This window comes from Labrus mixtus, chromosome 14, assembly GCF_963584025.1.
Source record: "Labrus mixtus chromosome 14, fLabMix1.1, whole genome shotgun sequence".
Taxonomy (NCBI): Eukaryota; Metazoa; Chordata; class Actinopteri; order Labriformes; family Labridae; genus Labrus; species Labrus mixtus.
The window spans coordinates 19,288,014-19,309,752 of NC_083625.1; the positions used below are offsets into that span (position 1 = coordinate 19,288,014).

A 21,739-nucleotide genomic window follows, 5' to 3' on the forward strand; every position below is an offset into this window, starting at 1 on the left:
TCAGACTGCTTCAGATATTCAACACCCGGAGGCAGCCTGATAAAAGAACCGACCTCATGAAACAAGTCAAATCAGTCACTGAATGGAGCAGAACGGTAACTTTACAATGACTCCCTTTCACTATGACATTTTTGCCGTCCCTCAGTCACCTCATGAGACACCTTCATCTCTCACTGCTGCCCAAACAGTCCTCATTACAGCTCACTTCCCCTCCAGCTTTACGCTCTCTCTAAAGCTCCTGGCTGGCAGCAGGCACACAGCACCCTCAGAGACCACCACTACATCTCTTCCCCCGCCAAGTCTGCCATCTTTCACCTGTCAGACCGGCTCAGTGCTCTAACCTTGGATCAAATCCAATCCACTCACTCAGTGCATGCCAGTTGCACTAACTTAGACTGCTCAGTCTATACACGTTTGTTTCCACCAAGCTAAAAATCAGCCTCACATTGCAAATTACACCATGATCCAAACTGCAATGAAGGATTGTATAAAAGTGGCAATACACACATCGGGCTGCACACGTTAGCATGCTTTATGAGGACATAACACACCAGAGTTTGTGATGTATAGCTTCAAAAATCTCAAACCTTCCCCAGGTTAACATTGTGCATTGCTCACTGCCCCATTAAGTCTGATTTGTTGTTGGTTGCGGCCAAGTTCTGTCACAAATAGTGAAGCATGAGTTTTCTTTTTCGTACAGCAAAATGTCAGACTTTAGTGGATAGCTGCAACAGAGTGTACTTGCTGAAAAACCCAGAAAAGGAAAAACAGGTTTGAAAAGTCAGTTGAAGTTTGTTTACTCCCTATAGAAACTTGGCCAAACAGCCAAGCAGAAGTCACTAAAGTAGAGTTATACAGGAAAAAATATAGGGCTGCACCATTTGGGAAAAAAATGACATTGCACAATTTTTTCTCTCTGCGATGTACAGTATAATGAGATTTGAAAAGTACAGGCAAATATGCTTGGTAACTAAGTGATCTGGTTTTAATGGAATACAAACAATAATAAAGTATCATACTTTTTACATCTTGAATTGAAGTCTATCTCCTATCCAAAACAAAATCCCTCAGCCACTCTGACAGCAGCATGGACAAAAGACAACTGGCGCATCAACCATTTTTAACGATGCATGTGGTGTTTCCAGCCCTGTGACAGCAACGTTTTGAAACCGAAGCTCACCATCTACTACAATTCATCTATTACTGAACTGCAAGAGCACGTCTGCTCTGTTTACAGCTCACATATGAAGCCACAGATTGACCAGCAGCAGGAGGACGTGCCCCTTATAACAGGGTCTATGCTTACTCAAAAGCTGCCTCAAGGAACTGAGCATCTGCCCTGAGCATCACTCAGACATTTCCAGTGAAGTCATCAGCGTTGCATGCTGGTTTACAGTTTGCAGGCGGCGGACACGCAGCCTCACCGTTCGCAGCGATCGGTTCACTTTGTGTTCTGATTAAGAAGTTCACTAATTTGATAACAGCCGACACTTTTTTTTAGATTAGTCTTTGGGACTGAGAACATCGTGGACACAACACGTATGTGTTCCTCTGTCCGAGGGTGAGGTGATCTAGAGTGCTGTAATATGTAAGACGCCCATATAAAAGGTCCTAAAGTACTGTTTCAGCAGCTCCCTGGGTTCTTGGTCATGAGATCAGTTTACTAACCTACAACACATCGGTAACTGGGGATCTCTCCTGTGCTCCAGTTACTGCAGAAGTTTCCCTCCTCCGTCTTTCTGACCTGTTGGTTCTCCATCTGCATCATTTCTTCCTCCTTCTACTCCAGTTCACAAAGTTGTATCCTCTTGTATCCACAGTGCACAGCATGCCAAAGTCACTGTAAAAAATTGATCCCTTTCAGTTTGGTTGCATTAGTCATCGCTTTTAAAACCTGCAGACCCAAACAGCTGATCAATGCGCTGTAGGTAGAGGAACACACTGTGGTGCGTCTGCGAGAAAGTGCTAAAATGATGTGGCTAAGTAATACACTGAAACATTTCTAGTATAGCACACACTTCCACCAACCGTGGTTCTTGGGACGGAGTTTGTTCAAATGTAGCTAAAATCAGGAAATACAAGTGACCATGCCTAAAGCTTCCATGCTAGCACTGAAACAAGTCTCTCATTGCAGGGGGCAATGCTGACCGGCATCTCCCGTGGTGTAGGGTGGGAATCAACCATACATACACCTGCACATATATATCATACAATTGCAATTAAATGTTTAAAAAATTGTCCCCTTAAAGTAACTGCAAAAATTCCAATGCATACCACTCAGGTGTTCCTAATCTGATTTATTAAACCTCTGCCCAGGTTGAAGTGGAGCCACACTCCATCCCCCAATAGACCTTTTTCAGATGGCATTATGACTTGTAATAGCAGGGAATAAACAGTACTAGCATTATTGATTAACACTCCATTTACAGTAAGTGTGTCAGGAACACATTCAGAAGCTCACAGTGAGGCAGCGTGCTCAACAACAGGAACCCTGCAGGTGTTGTATTATTAATGTTATAATAGCTCAAACTGTGCTTGAATGTAAACAACAACATCTAAACCTTTTTTCAAGCATGTGCGACTTTGTGGTGAATCAATACTCCCCCCCCCCTTTTTTTTTAACACTGCACACTCTCACAAATACGATTTTAAGGACTGTTAGCTGCACAGTTCTGCAGCCTCATACAGCATGGGTAAATATGACTGATAGCATGATCAAATACTCACTATTCACTTTTAACCCTCAGACTTCAACTTCACAGAGCCCACAGAGAATAATGCAACAAGACTGCAGATATTAAAAATGTACGATATTTATAAGTTAAACCCATGACCAAAATCAATATTTTATAAACGCAGGATGTGTTAAAACTGAAATGACAGCAGATACTGGAAAGTGGCAGGGTTGTTACCTTTTCCGCTCATTACACAACACTCTCCCTTAGGTTACATTCAGAAAAAAACATTCAAAATCGTTGACTGTTGACGCAGAGTTTGTTCCCTTTAAATGTTATTTCTCTGTGTGAAGAGTTCAGGTTTATAATGACGGTTCCAGTCTTCCTTTTTATCTCTTATTTGGTATTTATATGTGGGTGTGGAGACGGAGTGAATAATGAAAGGGGACTGAGCAAGTCAAACAAGCGTCTGCATGAATATAAAATGTGTGTTTTAACAAAAAAAAGATGTCAAATTCAGTCGGAATGGCCCATTTCTTTGTCCTCATCAGGGAATTCAAACAGCTGCCTGATACAGGAAGATGTTAACACGTGTGTTTGCGTGCGTGTGTGTGCAGGCATATGTAAGAGTGTCAGTCAGTGTGTGTGTGTGTGCACGCTTAAGTTAAAGCACACAGATGCTACACAACACACAAGTGCTTTGTTTTTGTGAAGTGGATATTTTCGCGTGCAGCAGACATTGTGGGGACCGTTTCCCAGGGACTAAAGGTTTCTCATTAATTTTTGAGTTAGCACTGGTGCTGTGGCAGAGGCCAGCGAGGCTTTTTTGTTTGATATACGTTTCATGCGAAGTGAAATATTACCTATCGCAGTTAAACACAAAGCACTTTCAAAAGCTTTTTGTATTTGGTGTTTTTGAGTTGCCTCAAACATGCACGACTGTCACTTTCTGATAAGGTGCTTGAATGAAGAGCCAGAAGTGTATATTCCTCTCCAAATACTTACGAGTACACTGTTCCGCTGTCATATTTTACCACATTATTTGGCAGAGCTTAATTATACAGTTAGGTACCCGTTTGACAAGCAGAATATATCAGACTGTGCCCCGCTCAATGAGGTGCAAATCATGAGCTTAGTGTTAAAAAGCTCAGTCTCAGCGGAGTGCAGAGTAGAAAATATCTGACATCACCTGGCTAATAATCAGGACTCTATGGAGTCTATTCTGGAGATTTCAGTGCATCTTTATAGAGCAGCAAATTCTCCTGGAGTATCAAGTCTAACTGAAGATAGGAAAAGTACAAAGCATCTTCAGTTCCCAGAAGCTGTCAGTATTTTCACTGTACCACTGATGCTGTTATTTAACTTTTTTAATCTGTAAGGCTGCTCTCTTGTTGATTTTACACAACTAACAGCTGCTGTCTCAGCCCACCAAAGCCCAGACATGAACTCCTGACATTTTCAAGGAGATTTCAGGACATTAAGGCCCTTTCTTATTTCTTTCTTTCTTTTGTTTTTTTAGAAACTTCTTGTGCAAGTGCACCTGGAGCACAGCTGGAGAATCAGTGTCTGGTGTTGCTCTGGGACGAGTCATCCATCATGGCGACTGTTTGTGTGTCATCACAACAAGTACAAGGACTTTTTCTTGTGTTCAAAAATGAACAATGTCACAAGACAATGTCGGAGATTTTCAGGAGTGCAATGCACGATTGAAAGGGGTTTAAATGTTTCTTTTTTTCTCCCAGAGTTAGCATGGTTAATATTAAAAAAAGGACACTTCAGTACACAGGTTAAAAAAAAAGCTAAGTGACTTGAAATAAAGTAAAGTAAGGTAACAATCTATGTTGTACAATATTAAGAATGATCCTAAAATAGAATGGGGCGATTAGCTGGGGTTCTCAGGGAAGATACATGTGGTTGTGTTGAATCCTTGACTCTGGTTGGTCAATCACAGTAATGTATAGGGCTGCACCATAAATCGTTTGACGATCACATTTGCGACGTGTGCACGTGCAATAGTCACATCACAGGACATGCAATCTTAAGCAAATGACCTGAAATATGAAACGCTGCAACTCTTGTGTTTGATGCAAAAGAAAAACTCACCAGTTACAATGAGACCCCACAGCATGTGGGGTGATGTGGCTTTGGTCTCTCTGAAGACTCCTACCTTACTGGATCAGTTTCTGAAGCGCAGCATTGGAGGAGCTGAATTCACAAGTTCACAAGATCCCAGGAGAATTAGAAGATAACCTGGGAACAAAGAGAACCACATACTGCTCAATCAGTGCCTGTTTTGACTTAAGGTTGACATAGTAATGGGATAAACAATTAAGAATTTTTAGATGGTGTTATATTTTGAAATTGAATGTGCCCTCTATGCGTTTCCAGGCCTATCTTCCTGTCCGGGTAGATCTGCTCTGTTCAACTTGACATGCACTGGAAGCTCCTCCATCAAAAATGGAGCTACTGGTGCGCCTTTTTACAGTTCAACCAAACACCGTCAGTCTATAATCATTTCAACAGGTAACTTGACATCAGTCTGCTCACATCTCAAGTAATTCTCCACACAACTGCAGGGTCACAGCGTAGTTACAGCCAAAACAAAATCAGCAATACTCAAGAAGAAAGATGACAGAATACCTGAGTGATATTGATCATTCTTAAAACTAAGTCATTCAATACTTGCAGAAGTCAACCGTAAACCCTTTTTTTTCTCTCCTTTCTTTTTTTTGAAATCTCGATGTTCTTGTTTATTACACCGTACACAGCTGAACGCGGAGGAGTCGAGATGCATAATTGATATTTATCAATCACCCACACATGCACATGTAATAGCCACTTAGCTCGACTGAAGTCATTTTCCTAAATATCTCAAAATGAAGCTGTTTTTACTGTTAAGAGCAGGTAGGCATGTCATTTAGAAATGCTCAGTAGTGAGCATGTAGTGACCTTTGTCTGTTTAGTGTGTTAATGGATGGGGTTGTAGCTCATATACACACTATAATGCAACTTTTCCACCTTTAAGCAGCAGGTACAAAGGTCGATTGAATAGCACAATAACTTTCAACTTGGAAAATGGCGTCTCCTCCATGCCCACAGTGTGGACTGATCACCTGTTTCCTGAAGTATGTAACTTTGGCAGTCATCTCGCAAGAAGTAGGTAGGGCTTTACGGCACTAGTTCACACACAAGCCTTCAGTTATAAAAAGGAGCCAGTCAGCCTGTATGTGTGCGGTTTGATATAATGGCTGAGGTGAAGAGGAAGAGGAAGGTTACGGATGATGCTAAGAAGAGAAAAGGAGAGCGACTTCGTCATAGATATCATGGCAACAGTTGACTACTCATCCGCACGCTCCACATCCAAATAGTTTGCAAACAACACGCTGAAAACTTGCAGATTCATATTTGTCCAAAATCTGGTAACATTACTGTAACCTCTTAGTCGACATGGTTATTTAGCTTCTCTCAATGTTGTTGCCAGCTTCGGACCAACTGATGCACTTTGTCTAAGAGGGGTGGGCGTTAACCACACTGTCTTAAGACAGTGAAGTTACACACCAAACCAAATCCCTACATGTTGTTGCTTTAATTATCAGAAAGTCAAACGAGTAAAGGAAGATATTCTTTTTAAAGTAGACTCCCCTTTAAGAAGCTTAACACTGATTATCACTCTGTTTTTTTACAGAGGTTGACTAACATTAAGGCAACTTGTCCAAGTCTACGTTCAAACTTTTTGAATATACAAAATGATTTCGAAAAGGGTTCGTTTTGGGTCCTATTTTATCTATAACTTATATCAGTGATTAATGTAAAGATTTCATTAACACAAAGTTATTTTTTTGCTGTTGATACCATGACATATACTTGTTTTTTATCCACATGGGGTGTGATTAACTACAATGAGCTGTTTTTAATATTGTCCAGAGGAATCTTAGTAAACTATGTTAGACTTGTTGATTTCAACTAAACAAAATGAAATGGGCCGATTTTGGGCCCGATTCCCCCCTTCCAACAAAAGTCAGCAAAGGCCCGACTATCTGATGTTCCAAAGATTATCTTGCCAGACTCTCCTGTGGTGTGAGGTGTAGTAAGAGTGATTTTAACCTCCCCGATCTGCCCGGAAGACGATCGGGACCGCCCCGATTTGAAATCCTGTGGTGTGGGGAGAACACCGAGGACGGCTGAGCACGGACTCTGTGAATTGTCACCTGGAACGGAACGATGGCCAATAGGGAAGCAAGCTGACTGAAGCAGGAAGCACAACACACACTACCATGGCAACAACAGCAATCGCGAAGCATAAAGTTAAATGGATGTCATGAATTCAAGACCAACTTGTTGATTTGTGGCAACAACACGAGTTATATTACAACGTGTCCTGTAAAACAAACCACAATCCAACTGACAAGAAAAGAAAATGTTTACCGTAATGGATCTACCAGCTAACAGCTAGCCACATTTAGCTCACACGTCATGTTTGTTTACTCCTAAATCATGTCTGACCGCGCGAGATGACACTTTGAGATAGTCGAGACTCTGGTTGTCGGCGAATGAATCGGTTAGTGTGTGGTGTGCCGAGTTGATCGTCTCGTTGCACACCACACACGATGCAATCTGAACTGTTAATCAGTCAGGACTGTTGTCATGTTCGGGGTCTCTCACGTTATCAAAAATCGTGTAGTGTGTACCAGGCTTAAGTTCGACTTTAAATACTGACTTGATTGAATGCAATAGGGTGATTTGGGTTTCTGTCAGTGTGAGGACAAAGAACATAGTCACGCAGTATTGTAACTCTAATGAACTGTGGTTGTATGTTCATATCAATATGAGATGCTGATTGTCATCTTTACTGACAGTTTTGACTTAGGGTACCACGAAGTCTTGCAGTTTGGTTCTGGTTTGGTTTTCAAACACTTGATTGTATCTTAAAGAACAATTTGTATTGAATCTTCCATCCTACAGTTGTAAAGGCCAACTGCCTTCTTATTTGTTTTATTCTAACTGAATTCTTGAACTCTCTGAAGCTGTAACCTTTGGTCACATGGACACGTTCTGTAGTTCTGTAACTCCTCAAACTCAGCTACAGGAGCTACAGGGTCTTAAAATAGATTGTTTTATCAGCATGGAAGGTAAAAAAAAAAACAGGGTATAGGATTATTTGACCACTTAATGCACATGTTCCTGTTCAATGCTGCTGATTCAGTTTTGGATGTGATTTCTGCTTGTTATGGTCTGTTTTTTTATGCTCTTGTCTTGATCAGGGTCCCTATTTATATTTCTGGAAAAAATCAAGGTTGACTAAAATAAAATGAAGGAAAAATCTTGGAGCCTTAAAGATTCATTCTTACCCAGCAGTAACATGCTGTGAACGTGTGTGATCGTGCATGGAGACAGGAAGTGCTTGTTGATGGGGGTTACTTGGATATTATAGGGCGCCTCCTCTGGGGGATTTAGGTTTAATTAAAGACGTACTCATTAACTCATCACTGTTCCACCTACAGTATAGTGGCCTTTTCATCTTACCACAATATTGTTCTGCAGAGGATTGTGGGCCATGGAAATTAAAAAGCAGCGGCTGGTATACGATGATTTATGTCATGAAACTATTGTTACGCCCCGCCATAAGGCGGCCCTACATTGACCCAATTAAAATACTTAAAACACCTTACCCAAGCCAAAATGACGGGATTTATTATCAACATGATAACATGATAACAAAGATCCATAAAACACAAACACAACAGCCAATCCCTGACTGAGAGGCACAGCAGTCCCAACTTCAAATGCCTCCTCAAAATGCCTCTTTCCCTGCAGCCAGCACTGGCCTTTTAAGCACTGAGGCCAGGTGTGCCTCGTTATTCAATTAGTGGCTTCACCTGGGCTGGAGACAACAGGAAGTGGAGAAGGAACACACAGCATAGGGAAACATACAGCCGTAATGCAGAGTAGCTCCTTCATGGAGTAAAACCATTAAGACAACGTGACATACAATATATTTTTAGAAAGGCAGATACATTATCTCTACTCACGGTGTTGAATTATATTAAATACATTAGTAGGGATTTTCTTTTTAAATTTTCCAATAATATAACTCTTCAGATTCAGATTCAGACAACTTTATTTATCCCAGAATGGCAATTCAGTTTCACAGCCATTGAAAGAAGCAAAGACAACATAAAGGAAACAAACACAGTCACAGCAGCATTCAGCTACATTCAAATGTCAGTAACAACAATTCAACAGACGAACAGGTCGCCGAATGAGAAGCCAGCACTATCAATCTAGAATTAATAAATCCAATGCCAGGAATGTATCTTAAAAAAGATACATAAATGAATGGACCTCACAGGTGACCTCACTATATAGTGACAGTCCATACAGTAAGTCAATTAGAATTGTTCAGCATTCAACAGCATTAACTCTTTAACCTATTCACAATATCAAGGTCAAGGCCAAATTGATTTATCATGCACAACTAAACCTGTACAAAGTTCATACCAAAACAAACATGTATTTTGTGTTTATCTCCAATTAGAAGTACATTTCAATCAAATAACCATTTTTTTATATTGCCAAATCATAACAGAAGCTGTGACACTTCACATAAAGAGGACTAGAGTATAATCTTTGGTGTATTAATTACATCAACCCAACATGAATCCATTATGAGCAGCACTTGAATCAGCAGTGAAGACATTTCTTTTAACAGGCAGAAACCTCGAGCAGAACCAGAATCACTGGAGGGATGGCCATGGACAACTACACTGATGGAACTATTCAAAATCATGAGATAAAAATCTTTATTAAATCATTCAGCTGGATTGAAAGCTGGTGTAATGTTTTAGTAAATAAATCATCAGTTTCCATTGACCTGAGAAAATAGTTTAAATGTACTGAATGTTCACTGTGAGAATACAGCTTAGTTACAAACAGCTGGATTTTACACCACTGATGTATCTGAGTCTCAGTGATTCAGTTCAACAATTTATCAAAGGTTTTTTTTTTACATTGTATATGTTTTCAATCTTTTGACTCCAGCCCTCTCCCTCTCTCTCTCTCTGTCTTTCTGTCTCCTCCTGCAGGGCAGTAGTTGGGCACAGAGAGCCGTTGCCAGATGATACTAAAGACAATATCACCATTTTCACCGAAATCCTTGACAGGCTGTTGGATGGATACGACAACAGGCTACGTCCTGGGCTAGGAGGTAAGTAGCGCTTCCATTTGTCTTTGAAAAATTTCAGACAGGTACAGACACTTCAACACTGTTATCGTTGGGGAGCTGTTTTGGCACAGGCGCCCCGTGTACACAGTCTCTCATCCTCGATGAGTCGATAGGTTAGAGTCCTGCTGTGACCCTATGATGCATGTCTACCTCATGCTCTCTTCCTCTATGGAATTTATAAAAAAATATAGATACTTTCTATGTCCAAAGCGCTGGCTGGGGGATAGGTGTCAGATGATACGATCAACGAAACTCTGCCAGAACAGTCTTTTTTCTCGAGGTGATACATTTGACTGTTTCAGAGAGCAGGAGGCCACATTTCTCCAGAAAACACGGCACGTTCAGGACACAATCAGCAAACACACAAGCTTTGTCCACAGGGGGTGTCATAATCCACACAAGCAGCAAATTATTTTGTAAAAATCACTTCTCATTATTATTTTTGACTTTCATTTATGTTTGATGTCTTTATATGTTTGTTTTTCTTGAATCTAGCTGCATACATTAGCTGCTAATTCTTCAGATACACAGGTAGATAAAAAACAGGATTATCATTATATTTTGATTGACAGGTACAGTAATAATGAACAGGCTCCACCTGGTTTGGCTGAATGTTTATGCGTGGTGGAAAATCTAGACCTCATGAATTGAAAGTCACTCACTCTCTCTCTGTAAACATTTTTACTGCTACAAGCAGCCATATATTGGGCATACTGACACCAGGATCACTGATGTCAGGCCACTGTGTGCAGAAATCTGACTTCCCCTGAGTGGAAGTCTTTGTTCAATCAAGCCCAAATGGCAAATCAGCACATATGTCAGTGGAAAGCCCACTAATTGATGCCTTTTCATCCAAATATTGCCCCCCCCAAGGACAGCAAACTGCACAACAGCGAGCACAAATGCTCAAGCAGGCTCTGCCGTTCCTCAGTCAGCCAGCTGGAACGCTCCTTTCTGCTCTGCTGAACGCTGCTGCAGCCATGAGCGAGGCTACCAGGCCTCAGACCCACCAGGCTGCATGACCAGGACTCCAAGACAGCAACCAGAGAGACGAAGCAGGCACAAGACGTTAATGTCAGATTCTGCCTGTGAGCGGCAGAGCTTCATCTCTCCAAGGGCAAGGAGACGGAGAGACCTGAACTACTCATAATGGCTTCTGTTTGTAGTGCAGTGTATGTGAGTGTGCAGACCTGTGAGCTGCAGTGAAACAGAGCAGGCTATTCCAGCAGGCTCAACAGAGTTGAATGGCTGGACAGGCCAATGGACACACGAGAGAAACTGCACAGGTACAGCTAGATTTGGATGAAAAGACAGTGATTTTAAAGTTTAAAATATGGGTGGGAGAGCACTTGTTTACTTTCAATTATACCATTATATGCACTTTGGGATAGACTTCATGCAATTTTTATGAAAGCTTTTCTTTTAGAACTGTTTCATTTATTCAATTTTCAATGTGTTTGTTTGTATAATAGCAGGATGACCACATTTTAAATTATCCTTTTTTTTCAAAATATGATAAAGCTCAATGCTGATCAGAGAGTGCAGACCTTCACCATGGACATTAATCTGTTTCCTATAAAATGAAAATCTACCTGCACAACCACTTCACTGTATGGCTATATCTATTTCAAAAGCCTAAAGAAGAATAATTCAAATTAGCATTGTGCCAAGGTGAAGGGTCATGATCATTTCAGCTGTGAATTTATTTCTACAGTGAGGTTTGAGGTGGCTGATGTTTTTTTTTTTAGTATGTTACTTGGACCACACAAATTCCCTTTGTCATAGGCAGAGCTCCTCTAAAATTAATTTGGTCCTTCCTTGGCTCATGTAACACATGTCCACCAATTTTCTAAAAAATACAGGAATTTATTGTCAACTTAATATTGCTAACAGACAAATGACACCAAAATTACATTTTCTTGGTGGAGGTAATGGTCCTCTTTTGTCTTTATATCACAATAAAATAGTATATCTTGTTTTCAAGAGACCAGATAATGCTTAATCTGTCTTTACACAATGTAAGTAAGACTAATAAAATGAGAGTTTATTTGTCATTTTTTTGTAATATGTCAAACTTTTTTGAAGGACAGCATGTTTTAATTGTGCACGTAAATAAACAAGCTGGCCAGTCACACCCTAAAGTCTCAGTAGAAAGTCGTCACATGGGACCGTCTCAGACTGGATAGAAATTGGAGGACATTTATTTTCATTTCCAGCAGCCTCTATTAGCTCTGCCCTATGCTCCAGTGCATTGTTGTAAACAAAAACAGGGCGACTCATTCTGCACCCTCGCCTATGGCTGCCATGCAAACTGCTGACTGGGTGTTGTGATAATCACGTATTTGTGCGAGCTATTTGTGTCGCAGGAATGATTAATGTGGAAGTGGATCTCTGCTCTCATGGGGGCCCTTTGCCAAAGGATTGGAAACTTTACCTGTGGGTGGCCGCTTAGATCTGGGACACAGTTAGAGCCGACGGTCTATTCACTTTTGAGAAAAGCCTCATCAGTCTCAGGTTGTTGCACCGCTGGGAGCAGCTATTTGTCTCACCGATGGGCCAGTAGTCTGCCTTACACCTTCAGGGCAGAGGAGCTGATTCAGCCCACAGTGAGGAGGGCAACATTTGATCTGTCTCTACTTTCTGCTCCTGTCTTAAAGCTACACTCAGATCCTCAAGTCATTGGGACCAATTATTCAACAGGCCATGAATAACATCACAATTAAAAACTCTGACTAACCAGTTCTGTATTTGTCAATTTGATTCTATTGACTGGATGTCGCTTTTGTTGGTCCAACTTGTTCTTCTCCTTGTTTTCTTTCATTTCTTTCATTTCCTTTACTTGTGTTTTTATGTATATATATATATATATATATATATATATATATATAGGTGAGGTTTGTCCATTATTTCACATTCTTTCTGTGCATTACATCCTGCTTTCTCCTATGTGTCCATTAATCTTCACAATTCATATTTTTGTCTTAGTTTACATTATATACATTTAATGTAGTAATCTTCATTGTCAGTAGGTTAACAGACTACCCATCACTGGGGATGTCACTTTGAACACATCTTATCATCTTTGTTGCCAGGAGCTGTTCTTATTGTGTAACTGTGATAATGTTTTGTCTGTTATTGTTTTAATGTTATGTGCTATGATGTACAGTAAGTTGCTATATTGTCCTGTTAAAGAGTGTAATGTTGATTTGAAGGATAAGATGTCATGACATAGTCACTGAAAAGGATGTTGTGGAACCCAGAAAGAATAGCTGCAGCTAATGGACATCCTAACAAACTAAACTAATGACCTCTTAGCATGATGATCCATTGATAATCTTTACAGAATATAGCATCATTTCTTAAACTTTGCGTCAGATTTAAAGCAAGAATTGTGTTTGTATGGTAACATAACATGTAATAATACATGGGCTTGGGCGATAAAATCTAATTTTTCTCAATAAATAAAACAAATGTTCCATAAAGTTTTATAGATTACAGAAGTTGATAGAAGAAGCTAGTTGCCAACCGACATTAAAGGGTAGAAGAAAAAGACGACGAACAGCCAATCATGTTGCAGGGATATGGGTAGGCGGGCTTACAGACGTTTGGAGCAGAATGGAAAGACAGCCGAAATGAGCGATAGTGACATAAAAGAAAACGCTGAGCCTACCAGCTCAAAGCAGGGAGAAAACATTGTCGACAAGAACAAACAGAAAAAACATGTAAGTAACATGCTCTGTTAACTGTGCCGAAGACAAGTGCAGCTAAAACGGGAAACGCCACAAACCTTTTCCACCATTTGAAACAATATCACCACGTTAGATCACAGATGACCAAACGTCCCAAACAAGAGTTAGTGGACCCTCAGTAAGCAGCGGGCCAGTCAGTGTTATTGCCCAACAGCAAACTGTCAGATCAGTGTTTTCCAGCACTGTGCACTGTGCTTATAATGGTTGTGAAATGTTCCTCTGTTCAAGCAGAGTTTGTCAATTTTCTGACACTAAAGAATGGTTAAACCACAATTCACCAGCTGGCTTATTCAACTTTCAGTGACGAGTAAAAATCACCCTTTAAACCTGAGCTTAATAATGATTGAACATTTATTGTGATAATTATCGATATCGTCTGATTTTTATCGTAATAATGACATTTTTAGTCATGTCGTCCACGGCTAATAATACATACTTTTTTTTATTGTATGGGAATTATATCAAGTATTTATAAAGAACTGAATTGACCCCGGAATATGCAGAGCAGAAAGCTCCACTGGACAAACACAAAAGACTACATCCTGTCTAATGAGATTATAATGCATGCAGAGAATTGTGTAATAGCGGCAAAGTGTGCCCATTATTTGGATAACACACACACACACACAAACACACATCCTTAATGCTGAGCTGCTGAATTTTATTCCTGAGCCAGTATTCCCTCAGGGGCTGTTAATGTTTTTGGGGCAGGCTAACTCAAATTATTTTGGGTCAAAAGGGATGTCTTCTCTCCAAAGATACAGACTTGGGTCTGGCCCAAAGCAGAGTTTATGCTGTTGTGGACAAAACGAGCTGCAGCCAAACAAATGGTACTTTTACAGAACTAAAGACTTCCAAGAGCATCTGTGAAGCTGCACACAGCAACATTTTCAGACCTAAATAGTTGTTCAAATAAAAAAAAAAGTCCTTGGCTGAATATTTTTTGGAGGGCTATAATAAATGCTGTCTGATAATGCCAGAGTCTCCCTTTTACCAAATATCAAACAGTATCGCATTATGTTCTAAACCTGCAATCTGTGGCATTCCAAAGCTGACGTGGTGTTGACAAAATGATGCATACAGACAGCAGATCTCTGGGTATTAGGCTGTCCAGAAGGGCACAAATTGTCCTGTGAGCATGAATAAATCCACACTTTCCCCTCAGTTTGAAGTGTTGCTCTAACTCTTGATTACTGTTGAATTGTTGCTGTAAAGAGGCTTAGCTAAATGCCAACAGGCAGACTTCACCGTCATGTACACAAACAATCAGCTTAACAAAGAGCGAGGTTGCAGCAAAGCTGTCTTGTGTACAGACTGCATCATGATGTCTTCTGCTTCTTGTCGTCTCTTCCCTCAGAGAGCGTGACAGAAGTGAGGACGAACATCTACGTGACCAGTTTTGGGCCCGTGTCAGATACAGACATGGTGAGTGTGTCTTCTTTTTTCCTTTTCTTCCTCCTCAGTTTTAATAACTCTCGATGAGTTATAAAACCTCAGGCTTCTGTGTTTACGCAAGTTATTTTAAAAACAAAGTCCTTTCATTGAGCCGGGGTAGGAAAACGTGGTAACCACAAAACCAAAACCAAAGAAAACGCTTGTTCTTTTTTTTTTTTCCCTCTGTGGCCACAGTCTGACAGGCGACAGCTCTTTGAAACCAATATTCCTGTTTCACTCGGAGGAAGCTGCTCTCTGCAGGAGGCCTTCTACCTGTCCACTTGATGTTTCTCCTTCGCTGACTTCCAGACTGTTGGTCCATGAAACTTGAAACTCAATTATCTGTCGACACATTTTACTTTTCTTCATGCATGCAGCACCTTCAATTAAGTCTTATTTTAATGTGCATATATAGATTGTTAACTGGTTTTTGTAGCTAAGCTGGAAAAGACAATAAAACATTTAGCGCAGGGAAAGGCAATACTTAAAGAAGAAGATTAAAAGGGGAAATTCAATTTTCCACTCTGGTATTGAGACATGCTTCAAACTGAAATACACACACATGCACAAACAGGATCCTGACACTAATAGACAGATGTCAGGGTGAGGGTGCTGCCCAAGGCGAGTGCTCCTGAGCTGGAGGAGGGGGGTTCGGTGCCTTGCTCAGGGGCATGTCGGCAGTGCTCAGGAAGTGAACTGGCACCTCTCCAGCTACCAGATTACCAGATTTGGTCCGCAACAGGACTTGAACCAGTGACCATTCGGTTCCCAACCCAAGTCCCTACAGACTGAGCTACTGCCGCCCCCTTATGTCAGTTGAAATAATCAACAATCTAATTTAAAGGTAATAGCCATTAGGGCCATGATGACCTTACTGCATATCATGACATCTTATTAAAATAACATTTACAGAACATTTACAGACAAGTAGTCATCAGTCCAAGTATTTTGAAACTGTACTATTGTAAAAAGAATTCCATTGCGTGCCCTGGCTGACCTCCTTTAAACAGCAGATACTGGAGATGGCTCATGCTTTGTCTTGAGACCTCATGCGCCATTTGACATATTTGATCATGCAGCTCTAATTGAGCGCCGCGAGCACCAGGGTTGTTTCTCCAGCTCAGCAATGAGCTGGCTCGACAGCCTGTGTGACGTAGGATAAGAGAGGTCTGAGGGAATTTGATTTGAGGTTTTTTTTTTTGGTCTCACAATGGAGCTGCTTTATACTGTAACAAGTCTTTAGTTTCAACTTTGCCAGGCTCAAAATCAACGAGTGTTCACAACTAATAGTTTTAACCTTCATCTGAGAGTGTTTTTGATTTAGTACAAGTACATGTAGGCTAGAAACTACAGTATATGTGAATGACATAATAAATAACATTAGTAGAGAATGTGCAGATCAAATAGAAGTCTTCAGTCAATCAATAACTTGTTGAGTCTGCTCATCATGTTGAGAAACCATAATATATGTTTTGTAGATATAAAAGGTAAACTTGCTGTGTTACTGAGACTTATGAGCTTTTACCATTTCCAAGTTTTTACAGGCTCACAAAGTAGTTTGATTATTTAACTAAAGGTATCAATTCTCCATGCAATGTAACTTTGCATATTAACTAAAGTGAAAATATGAAATATAATTAATTTAGAAAACTGAATGAAGTTGTCATGTGGCCGACTTTGAAATTTAAATGTCTTGTGTAGCTCTGATGCTGATCCGCTGCTCATCATTCTGTATTTTATATACATACAGAAACACAAGGAGCCTAATAGTATGGTGAGGTTAAGAGTTTGCATAAAATGACCTGTAGTGACTATCCAACGTGCACGTCTTCCTTTAAAATCACCTGCATAGGTGTAAGGAATGGTCTTTAACGTGTATCCAAAAAATAAAGAAATTAAGTTGTTGTTTATTGTAAAAGATGGCGCAGACAAACCGTGATGATGATATGATGATGAATGATTGTTGCCCAGACTGTAATTGTTCGTTTATGTTTATACGGTTAGAACGGTGTGTCCCATCCTACTATCTACGCTAACCAACTTCCTGGTCGGCATGACCTATAAACACCTGATTATACCACCTGACCAATTAAACCACACTGTCGATTATCACCACCTAGTGTCCAAATTAAGTTAAAACAAAATGTACATTTAAGAAAAAAAATTGAAATACAATACATACTTATACACACATTAAATTGAATCCTACATTACCTTGATGAATCATTTAACCAGGTGACTATTTTCTCCTTTTAATCATGAATTGTTGATGTTTTTTAACAAATTTCCCCCTGGGATTAATAAACTATTTCTGATTCTCATTCTGATGTTTTTAGGATTTTTAGGTTTGGACAGCCAAAATAAGAATTTTCATAGAGAGATACTTGGATGTATCTGTCAGTGTTGGCTTTGTTTGTTTGTTAAAACAGTATACTTGAAAGTACAACTCAAGACAAAAAAAAAACACTGGGAGATTGCATAAGGCTTTCCTTGAATCTGACAGGCCTGACAGGAAGACATACTTGGCTTTCATGTATCATCTATAGATTATTGTATTACTAGAGACAGAAAAACAACAAGGCCTATAAAGAGATGCTAAATGAAACCCAAAAAAAGATGCCCAAGGACTTAAATCAGTTCCCCTGTTAATGGTTGTTGTGTAAACTCTCCTGTTGAATGAAGCCTTCTTGTGCTGTTGTTTTCGATTTCAGGGTCTTCCATATATTTATCAATGTATTGTCCATCAAAGACCAAGTCATTCTTTGGCAAACACTGAAGGTTGTAAACTGCAACTCAACTTGCCTCGAAAGCCCAGATACAGGGAATTTCTCAAGCCACCTCTGCTTTTACAAGACCATCTTTGCACTCTTGAAGATACACCATGCTGACCACAGTGTGTTGAACCAGCATTAGGAGATAGTGTTAGCTCCCTTACTTTATCACAATAGACAGTGCTTTATCTTCTGCAGCAGATATCACCTTCATGGTCTCTCAGGGCTCAATTCTGGGCCCAATCTTTTATTCCCTTCACACGCTGCACTTGGCAACATCATGAATCAATGGCACAGGGCAGTGTAGCACTGTAGCACCCCACTTGTGGAGATGTTTTGATCTGAGGTAAAGTTAGTGAGGTCACGGCAGGTGTTTTCTGTCTGCTGTCAGAGACAAAGAACCTGCTGTCCACACACACTACCACCTTAACTTGTTATCCATGAACGTACAGCAGCTGCCATGGTTTGAAGAGTACATTTTTCTGGAAAGAGAGTGTCAACATGGGGATTTTTCTTTTAATCCCTGCATCGCTTAGTCAGTGTTAGATAATGTCAGAATTTTACTTATCATTACTGATGATTATGGGCTCCGGCAACACTGGGTTTTCTGTCTCTGTATTCACATGAGCACTGCAGCAAAGCTTCTAGCATTTCCTTCAAGATTTCAAACAGTGTAGCCCCATGAGGTGATCAGGCTTTAGCTTCAGGAAGAATGCATCACACTGTGCAACAGACAACCCACGATCATGTTTTTAAAACTGGTTGGAATGTCCTTAAATTCATGCATTTCCATGAAATCAGATTACAAACTTGTCTGTGATTTGCATAAGTTGTCTAATGTTGTCTTTGTAAGAATTTGTAGATATCTCTATTTCAAGCTATTATTTTGCGAGCTTTGGTTTGAAACATTGTTTAATAAGATGTGGATATGTGAAAAGTAGCATTTACAGTATACTCGTTTTTCTTTAAAAAAGCCATTTTGTGCTATTTGGTTCATTGTTACATCCTCACACTGTACAAAAAGCAAATAGGCATGTGCTCCTTGTATTTATAGTGTTGAATAACTTCATCCGACCAGTTTTACTAAATGGGATAAGGTAGAATTTGTTGCACAGCTGTTGTATGTGGTTGCATGATCTCCACAGGAACACATTTGTGGTCACAGATCATCACTGGGAGCTCTGGGATAATGGGAAGGCTGGTGATAATACAGTACAGTGAGCAAAATGTGGATAGTAGGCTGCACTAAATAAGTAGGTCTTTGTCCCTGGACTCTAAAAATGAGCGGTCTGAATTACTGAAATCTGCTTGTTTCTATAAAGGGAGCGCACCCACTGGATGGCTCTGTTTTCCATCGAGTTTAGAGAATAACATGAACTGATGCATGTGGCTTTGAGGACACTACATTCCGGTACTCTGACCCAGTAAAGGCTTGTCTACAGTAGGTCAGGGTCGTGCGATCGCGTTTTCTGGTTCATGAGTTTCACTGCAGAGTTTAGAATGAGTCGGATTGGTTACTGAGTACGGAGCAGGGCAGTCTCAGAGTATTGAGCTCTGCAGTTAACTGCTCTTGGAAACAAAAGCACGGACCACTTTTCTAGGTCAAGTTAAAGCAGAGGAAAAGCACCGATCCTGGAGGTATTTCAAAGGTGGAATGAGGCTTCTTAAGATATATCCTTCATGTGTTCACCAAAGGAAGGTTCTGTAGTGGAGGTAATTCACCAGAGTTTAACACATTCTTTTGGGAAGTTGTCTAGTCTTAAAAGTGAAGTGGGGAAAATGTTCTGAATGCTCTTGTATGTCGTCTGCTAAGGACATAAAAAGCATCTTAAACCTTTCTTCCTTGTTGAGTACAGGCTGATCACTTCCCTCTAGATGCCTTCAACAACCTAATTAAGTAACCTTTCTCTAAATAAGTAAATACACCTCTTCATAAATTCTACCATTGCTGTTAATACAATGCAGGGAATTGAATCCAGATTCACCTTTTCTAGTTGAATATTTTAAAACACACTCATTTGGTGAATATACCAGCTCTTATGCCAATGTGGGAATGAAAGTCAAAAGCAGTTATCTACACAGATTTTTTAAGCATTAATTAGTCAGTTTGAAGTTGTAAAGAGACATGAAGACTTTTTTAAGGCTTGTGTTGTGGATTAAATGGAGCGACATTGAAGGATTAGAGGATGGAGATAAGTATATTGCTGTGTGGAAGGGGAGCACTGAGATGGCACCGGATTGAACCTGGTGTTGTGCACTTCACTGAAGTAAGGAAGCTCTAATGCACAGTCTGGAAAGACTCTTAGGAAAAGGTTTTGTTTTCTTACTTGTTCACATTCAACACATTACCTGCAGGCCACCTTGAATTAAACATGTTTGACTATTTGTTGAAGTACTTATTTAACATTGTAATGTTTTTTGATGTTACAAACAAAACTGAGAGTCTCCAGCTTCACTAACAGTTCTTTAATAGTCAGGCAGAGCAGTAATAAATTCTGCTTCAAGCAAGCTGATATTTCTTTAACAAAATAGTACTGCCATGATGTTTAGCCTGCATAATTTGGACATTTACACATTATTCTGCATTAAAGTGCTCTTCAGAGGGTCCCAATTTGGGAATTCCTAACCCTGATACACACTAAATGTGGGCACCAAATGTGAAAAATGTGAATTTAAATTAAAGTGCCCAAATCATCAACTCAACTTTTACTCGTCCAACACATTTCTGTGGATATGATGTAAAGTCTGCAAAATCTTCAACCTAACTTTCCTCTAACTTCCCCAAGTAAAGCTGTTTATTAAAATAATTGAACTAATTATATTATTGTTATTATTTTATTTATTTATTTTAATTGTAAGTGCTAGTATAATATTTACTCTATTATTATTTATGCTATTATTTCTTGTCTGTATTATTGATTTTGCACCAATGTACCTCTTATTATTTAATTTATTTTTATTATTATTGCTTTAATTGCTGTGTCTTATTCGTGGAATTGTCATTGTGGGGGTGGGGTGGCAGGGGGAGGGGGAGGGGTTGGATGGGTGGATTAATTGCAAATTTGTAGGATTTCACTGTATTGTTAAGTGTTCCGAAATCTTATAAAATATGTTCATAAAAAAAAAAGAAGCTGTTTATTCCATTAACTCTGATGGCACATTAAAGATACAATATGTAGATTCCGCCACCAGGGGGCTCTCAATCAATATGACAGTAACAAAAGATGATGTTGAGGCTAGCGGGGAATCATGGGAGTTCTCTCTGCCACCCCCAGAGATCGCCCTTGAGCAACGGCATGAGTGCTCAAGGGCGACATCTACTGGATCAAAAATTGCACATTCTACCTTCTGTTGATTATAAATTACACACTTGTTCCCCTGATGATGAATAATTGTGTTCACAAAAGGAATTCAATCCAACCAATAGCTATTCAGATGCAGTATTTAAGTAAGAACCACAAAAATGATCCTGTTAGCGGCTCCAGAGGAAAGTCAGGGGATCACGATAGTCAGGAGGATACATTGCTTGACAAACATGAATGTTTGCAAAGATTTGTAATAGCCCATCATGTTGATTTGCAGATATTTCGCTGGATTTGTGAAAGGAAGTCAGGGGATCACGAAAGCTATCCTCTGGATTTCATGAGAATCCATCCATTGTTGGAATATCTCACTCTAACTGTCCGTCACTGCCGTCCCTGAGGCCATGCCGCAAGCGCGGCTTAAAATGTGAAGCAGAAATGCTTGAAGAAACCGTTTTAATCGAGATGTTCCTAGACAGAGCATGCTCTTTACCCAGGGCATCTCATACTCTTGTGTCTTGTATATCCAGTGGTCCAATTACCCCTCTCTGTTACATCAAGTGTCCCAGAAATGTCTGTTTCTGTC

The 21,739-nt window shown here is 40.0% G+C and overlaps 1 protein-coding gene across 4 annotated transcripts in view; it reads left to right on the forward strand.

Annotated features, from left to right (window-relative positions):
- gabra3 (gamma-aminobutyric acid type A receptor subunit alpha3) overlaps positions 1 to 21,739 on the forward strand; it is an 86,399-nt gene that overhangs the window by 19,066 nt on the left and 45,594 nt on the right. For all 4 annotated transcript variants that reach the window (XM_061055647.1, XM_061055649.1, XM_061055650.1 and 1 more), the window contains exons 2-3: positions 9,758 to 9,879; positions 15,004 to 15,071. In XM_061055647.1, the coding sequence (XP_060911630.1) occupies positions 9,758 to 9,879; positions 15,004 to 15,071 (190 nt within the window). The remainder of the gene's footprint in view (positions 1 to 9,757; positions 9,880 to 15,003; positions 15,072 to 21,739) is intronic.